Source organism: Nicotiana tomentosiformis, chromosome 5 (assembly GCF_000390325.3).
Source record: "Nicotiana tomentosiformis chromosome 5, ASM39032v3, whole genome shotgun sequence".
NCBI lineage: Eukaryota > Viridiplantae > Streptophyta > Magnoliopsida > Solanales > Solanaceae > Nicotiana > Nicotiana tomentosiformis.
Window position 1 is genome coordinate 130191494 of NC_090816.1, and position 7603 is coordinate 130199096.

Consider the following 7603-nt stretch of genomic DNA (forward strand, 5'->3'; position numbering starts at 1 on the left):
CTTTTTGATGTGAAAATTGCACAATCAACCTAAGAAACTTTTACTAGACTGGCATGACGCATATTAAGACTCTGTGACATGATATTCTTCTTGATCATGGTTACTTATGTTTACAGCTCCTACTTTGGTAATTTTAAATTGATAATCCTAAGAATTCCCAAAGGAAAATCTAACCCTTCAATATTTGAGTAGCAGTTCCTATCAGAATGTGGATAATGACTGATAGTACCAAATATTTGCTCATAGAGAAAAGAAGTCACATCTTGGTTCTTCATTTTATTATTATACTTACTTCTTGAAAATGATATTTGATGAGGTTATTTTTCTCTTTTTTATGTTTGATTGGTGCTGAAAGATAAATAGAATGGAAGATTAGAAGTCAAAATGCAGAGGTAAATGACAGTTTTCCTTGGTTTCTTAAATAAGTAAATAACAAGGAAGACTTAAAGGCTACATTTGTCAAGAAGCTATACAAAAATAACTTCTATTCCCTATTCTGAATTACACAAGCTAATTGTTGAGAGATCTCAACGGCGATCTATCATCAATAATAGCTTCTAATCTCTTGGTTGGAGTTGAGGGCTGTCTGCTTTTATTCTCTTTAACAGGATCAAATTCATTATCCCATTTCAAGTCTGTTTCCAACATACTGTTGTTGTCACAGTTTTGTACCATCCTTTCCAAACTCACACTTAACTGCATATCTTCCTTAGATATCAGGTCAGTTCTTTCTAATAGTCCCATGAAAGTATCAAGCAACTTGTCCTTGTCTGATGACAATTTATTAACATCGTCAAGAAGCTTCGCCTTTTCTCCATGAAGTTTCTTGATCACAATATCTGAACTTCTTATTTGTTTTTCAAGTCTAAGCTGCAACATGTCTGTCTCTGATCTTTTCGCTTCTAGCTCAGCTTCAAGCTCTGTCCTTTCTCCAACAGAATCGGACAAATTATTTTCCAACTCAGCAATCACCAAGTTCCTCATCTGTATTTCGATCTCCTTCAGAATCTCAGCCGTTCTCATCTTCTCCCAAGTTTTATGAAACATATCAACCTCTGCTTGCATCTCTGAGAGTCTGACTGAAAATGAGCTAGTTGAACTTTCAAACTCAATTTCCAGTGAGTTAACAAGCTGCTGGAGATCATATATTCTGTGGTCTTTCTCTTCAACAAGCTGGTGGAGGCTCTCCTTCTCATTCTTATGCTTTGTTTCTGCTTCCACTTTTGCTAAAATGGCACCTTCAAGCTCTTTTTTTCTCACCCACTCTTGCTCCAAATACTCCACCTCCTTCTGAAGATCATATATTCTGTGGTCTTTCTCTTCAACAAGCTGGTGGAGGCTCTCTTTCTCGTTCTTATGCTTTGTTTCTGCTTCCACTTGTGCTAAAATGGCACCTTCAAGCTCTTTTCTCACCCACTCTTGCTCCAAATACTCCACCTCCTTCTGAAGATCCTGAGAGATCGTCTTGTCCTCAACATTAAGCAGTGTTTTCTGTTCCCTTCTTGTGAGTTCCTCGTTCAAGTCGAAGAGCTGCTGCTGGAGTTCAGTCACTCTTCTATCTTTTTCTGCTAGCTTGAGTTCAAGGCTTTCTGTCTCTAGTTTGAGGTCAAATTCAACATCGGCTTGGGCAAGAAGGGAGGCTTCTACTTGTCTCCTCATTTGATGGTTTTCTTCCAGGTTGGCTTTCAACTTTTCAGCAACAGATTTCCACACCTGCAATTCAAATTCCAGTTCATTTCCTTCACTGAAACTTTCAGCTAGTTCTTCATTTGCTCTATCCAAGGCATCGCGAACTTGTTTCAAGTCACTCTTTGTATGCAATACCTGCTCCTTTAGATGATGTTGAGAAGCCGATGCTTCTTTCAGCATTTTCTTCAGTGTATCAACCTCTCTTTGTAAAGGAAGCTGCTGTTGTTGTTCTTCAGAGTTCAACGACTCGACCTTTTCTGATAGCAGTGCTACCTTTTCACGCTCCTTTTCAAGATCTTTTTGAACTCTAACAAGAGCTTCATTCTTCGTATTCAACTGCTTGATTAGAGTGGAGATATTCTCAGCTCCTTCTCTCTTTCCCAGTTCCATAGAAGCATAATCATCAGCAACTCTTTGATGGAGCTCCAAAAACTGAGATTTTAACACTAAAAGCATCATCGAAGTCTCCTCATTCTGTAGCGTTAACTGCAGTGTCAATGATTCACATGTCTCTAACTCCTCTTGAAGTTCAGTTATTAAAGTGCCTTTGCTCTGTAATGAAGACTTGCAACAATTGAGCTCCCACGTAAGTTGCTCCAATTTAGAAGCCCATTCAGCTTCTTTGGCTTTGAGATTACTAAAACAGTCCTTGTGCACCAGCTCCACGCCTTTGAGCTTGTTTCGGAGTTTTGACAACGAACAAGAAGAAGCTCCAGCTTCTTGAATTTTCGCTTCCTGGAATTCTTTAAGGGATGTCATCAGTTCATGATTTTCTTGTTCTAGCCTCCTGAATTGGTACTCCATTTCCTTGTGAAGTGTATCCCTTGTGCCCAATATGTCTCTTAGATTTGCGATTTCTTTGTCCCTCTGACTTGTCAAGCTCTCAATTGTAGACTTTGATTCCTCATACTCTGCACAGACACTATCAAAGGATGTTTTAGACTCGGCAAGTTGAACTTCCAGTAGCTTTCTCCTGCTTTCTTCATGAGCTAAAGCCTGATTGCACATCCACAAACGGCTTTCAAGATCTTTTGATATTCTAAGCTGAGAATCTAAATTCAACTGCAGCTTAGAAATCTCATCTAGCAACGTGCATCTCTCCTTTACCCATTCTTTCTCCTCCTCTCGATGTTGTTGCCTGAGTTTTCCATAAGCCTCCTCCAAATGACTGAACTGTTCTTTCTTCCATTTGAGTTGATCGGTGAGCTTCTTGTTTTCCTCCTCCATCTCAAGTAGCACATTATCATTGTGTCTCAGCTCTTTGGATACGTTCGCTCTCTTCTCAGCTTCAGACGACTTCTTCTGTGAAGATGATAAAAACTCCCGTAGCCCCTCAATCTCTTGTTTGAGAGAACGAATTTGTTGCTCTTGATCCAAATTAGTTGCATTTGCACCATCTAAAGCCAATGCCAGCCCTCTATTATCTTCTTCATATTTTCGAAGCTGTTGCCTGAGCTTGCCATGAGCCTCCTCTAGATGACTGAACTGTTCCTTCTTCCATTTTAGCTGATCGGCGAGCTTCCTGTTTTCCTCCTCCATATCAAGTAGCATATCATCATTGTGTCTCGGCTCTTTGGATGCTTTGGCTCTCTTCTCAGCTTCCGAGGACTTTTTCTGTGAAGCAGATACAAATTCCCTAAGCCCCTCAACTTCTTGTTTGAGAGAACGAATCTGTTGCTCCTGATCCATATTATTTGAGTTAGCACCATCTAAAGCCAATGCCAGCCCTTTATTCTCTTCTTCACATTTTTGAAGCTGTTGCCTGAGCTTGCCATGAGCCTCCTCCAGATTCATGAACTGATCCTTCCTCCATTTTAGTTGATCTGCGAGCTTCCTGTTTTCCTCCTCCATATCCAGTAGCATGTCATTATTGTTTCTCAGCTCTTTGGAGTCTTTGGCTCTCTTCTCAGCTTCCGAGGACTTTTTCTTCTGTGAAGCCGATGCAACTTCCCTTAGCCCCTCAATTTCTTGTTTGAGAGAACGAATCTGATGCTCCAAATCCATATCGGTTGCATTGGCATCATCTAAAGCCAATGCCAACCCTTTATTCTCTTCTTCACATTTCCGAAGCATCTCAGCATAGTCAGCACGAAGCTTATCATTTATAGAGCTTAGATGCCTGACAGCAGTCTCCTTATCTTTTAGTTTCGTCTCAATTGCTTCGTACAGTTGTTTCGTGACAGCAAGTTCATCTTCTTTCCCAGTCAATTCATGAGTGAGCTTCTCTACTTTCAAATTAGCCTCCTGATTCTTGGTTACCAGCTCGTTGTGGGCTCGTTTCAAGTTATCGCAGAACTCAGCTTTACTTTGGTAGTTTTCCCTGAGCTTTTCAATTTCAAGTTTGGCCTCATCTAGTGCTTCATGTACTGTTTCCATTTCCTCAATCCACAATTAGATCTACTAAATCACCTGTTTGCAAATAAGAGATAATTCCAGCATCAAAACATGATCTAATTCTTATGTTTCTTGCATTCATAAACTGGACAAACTATAATATCGATCTCAAAAAGGATCAGTAACTGAAACAAACAAACAATCATAAGTTTATTGCATGCACAAACTGGACAAATTATAATAACAATCTCAAAAAAGATCAGAACTGAAACAAATAAACTATCACAAGTTTATTGCATGCATAAGCTAGGATATACAAAAACCATCATAAAATCAGAACTAACAACAACAACAACAAACCCAGAATAATTCCACAAGTGGGGTCTGGGGAGGGTAGTGTGTACGCAGACCTTACCCCTAACTGAGAGTAGAGAGGTTGTTTCTGATAGACCCCCGACTCAAGAAAAAAGGAAAAGAAAGTAGTAGGAACAAGCAGTAACAATAGCAAAGATAAAAAGAAAACAAGCGGAATGATCAACATGTAGTAATTGGGATTTACCAATAAACAATCATAAGTTTATTCCATGCATAAACTGGACAAACTATAATATCAATCTCAAAAAAGATCAGAACCGAAACAAATAAACTAAGTTTATTGCATGCATAAACCGGACAAACTATAATATCAATCTCAAAAAAGATCAGAACTGAAACAAATAAACTATCACAAGTTTATTGCATGCATAAGCTAGGATATACAAAAACTATCATAAAATCAGAACTAACAACAACAACAATAACAACAACAAACCCAGTATAATACCACTAGTGGGGTCTGGAGAGGGCAGTGTGTACGCAGACCTTACCCCTACACCTTGAGAGTAGAGAGACTGTTTCCAATAGACCCCGACTCAAGGAAAAAAAAAAACAGTAGGAACAAGGAGTAACAATGGCAAAGATAATAAGAAAACAAGCAGAATGATCAACATGTAGTAATAGGGATTTACCAATAATAGAATACAAACTACCATAAGTTTATTGCATACATCAACTGCACATAATATAATCTCAACCTACAAAAAGGTAAAATCTGAAACAAACAAATTGAAGCTGTTGGGCAAAAGGTTTTTGCATTTACACTGCAGCTTTTGAGTTAAGCTAGAATCTCCAAAAGCAAAAACTATAGGGGCAGCAGCTAAGTGTTGTTCCCAAAACCTCTTACTTCTTCCAAGAAAGGCACAGCAAAGACATGAATTTAGGCTAGATTGGAAGATATGAAAATTCAGCTCCTTTGAACCTTCCCAAAGGTCTAGTTTCCAGTTTAGTGCTGTGCTCTTATAATAAAAATAACATCCTAATAAACTGCCTATAACTAGGTGTTCCTTGTTCACACTCTTTTTCAACAAAAGTCCAAGATTTAAGCTTTTTCTGTGGAAGAACATTTCATTTAATCTTTCTATAATGAAATGAATAAAATTGTGTACATCTTCACTCTATAATCATGATCTGGCCGTCTTTACTTATTTCCCCATCCATGGATTTGCACTAAATAATCTACGCAAGTAGAAGCAGAGGCGGAGCCAGAATTTCAAGTTTATGGGTTTAGGATTCTAATCGTTTTAAGTTATAGGGTTTTAAATTAATAATTTATATATATTCAAAGAATATTTTAAGACAAATATATGGTTCGAAATAAAGCTACCGAGTTCGACCGAACCCGCTCCCGGCACTCTAGCTCTGCCCCTGAGTAGAAGTATACTCCCTATGTTCCCTTTTACTTGTCATGTTTGTCTTTCTACGCATCCCTTAAGAAAATATTAATTAAAAGGACAATTTAACTAACTTACCATTATTTATTCTTTGATCTCAATTTATTAAGTACTACTTTTGCTTTCACCACATTAGTCTCTCCTAACATTCATTATCGTACGGATAAAGGTGAAAATATTAATAATTAGTTCTCTCTTGATTTTTCTGTGGGATTTTACGGGGTTATTGTTGTTGTTGTAGTTCTCTCTTGATTTTCTAAAATGGCAAGTATTTTGAAGCAACTATTTTTGAAAAACATGACAGCTAAATAGCAACAATTAGCACAACCATGACCTAGTTTAATAAAAAGGGCAGGCCGGTGCACTAAGCTCCCGCTATGCGCGGGGTCGGGGAAGGGCCGGATCATATGGGTCTACTGTACGCAGCCTTATTTCCACGGCTCGAACCCGTAACCTACTCGTCACATGGCAGCAACTTTACGAGTTACGCCAAAGCTCCCTTCTAAACTAAAATTAATCACATTCTGGAAGTTCAGAAAGTTCCAGGTTATACAATTACAGTCTAAGTTAAGAAAATAAATAAAACCTTTAACCTCATTTCCAACATTATACATACATTTATTCAATGGTACTATCTTATTCAGCCACTTCCACAAAAATCAAAAGCTGTATCATCAATCACATATTTACAGAATCAAGAGAAAGAAACAAAAAAAAAAGTAAACTTCAATGAAATTATGAATACCCCACGTATTAAAAAATCAGCAAGAAGTTAAACAGAACAAGATCAAAGCTTTGTGTTGCAGTAATCAAGAAATAAGAATAAAGAAATTAGGTGTTTATGAAAATACCTGACAGTGAGATTTTGGGTTGTATTCCATTCAACAGAAAAAGAGAAGTGGGATTTTAAGTTGGAAGTGAGGAATGTCAGATAGTAGCCGTTGTGAAATGGAAAGTGTTTTTTAATTTTTATAGATTTGAATTTCGTTGACGGGGAAGATTGAATCGGAATTACCGTTTATCGTTTAACGCCGTTGGTTTCGGATCTCTTGTTAACTAGCCGTTGACATCCTAAGCCCAATCAACGTATGTATTATTTCCAGATTCGGGCCCAAGAACTAGAGGCCCAAATGAGAAACCGGGTGATTTATTATTTATTTTTTTTGGTGAAATGACATTGTATAGTAGCACTCAAAATAATAGTTAAGAATATATATATATATATATATATATATATATATATATATATATATATATATTGTGTATACTTAATTTTATACACTTTTGTGACTATCAGATATAAATAGTTTCGGTTGCGGGCTAAAAGTGATCCCTTTTGTTTTTTTTAGATTTTTACTCTGTAGAGCAATTAGTAAGCAAATATTATATAAACAATAGTATTTTTGATTTATTTTAAAAGAGCAAATTCATTTACATATATAGCATATTTTAAAAATAATATGTTACCATCAGATTCTTTGTTTCTTAAAACTGACCCATTATTTAAGGGATCATGTTAGAGCTTAAAAATTTACCATATTCAACCAAAATCTCAAAACTGAAGATTATTTATCTACTAATCTCTCTACTATCACGAAACCAAAACTTCCTCCCTTTTCGTTCTTTTTCTCAAAATTGTATGGATCATGTGAAGGTTTTTTTTTATTATTCCTTTTTAAAACAAGGCATTTGAAACTCTCATGGAGTTGGAAATTTTTTGATATTGATGCACATCCGACCAATATCTTATGTATTTTTATTATGTACTAAAATGTGTTTGATGCCTATCTTATGTATTTTTACGATGTATC

General features: G+C 36.8%; 1 protein-coding gene across 1 annotated transcript; it reads right to left on the minus strand.

Moving 5' to 3' along the window:
• Nucleotides 1-372: 372 nt before the first annotated feature.
• On the minus strand, nucleotides 373-6793 carry LOC104102195 (uncharacterized protein At4g38062). The gene is made up of 2 exons (XM_018772805.2): nucleotides 6644-6793; nucleotides 373-4098 (listed from the first exon to the last, which is right to left on the minus strand). The coding sequence occupies exon 2, from the start codon at nucleotides 4063-4065 to the stop codon at nucleotides 511-513; it is 3555 nt and encodes a 1184-aa protein (XP_018628321.2). The 5' UTR covers nucleotides 4066-4098; nucleotides 6644-6793; the 3' UTR covers nucleotides 373-510.
• Between the last annotated feature and the right edge of the window lie 810 nt (nucleotides 6794-7603).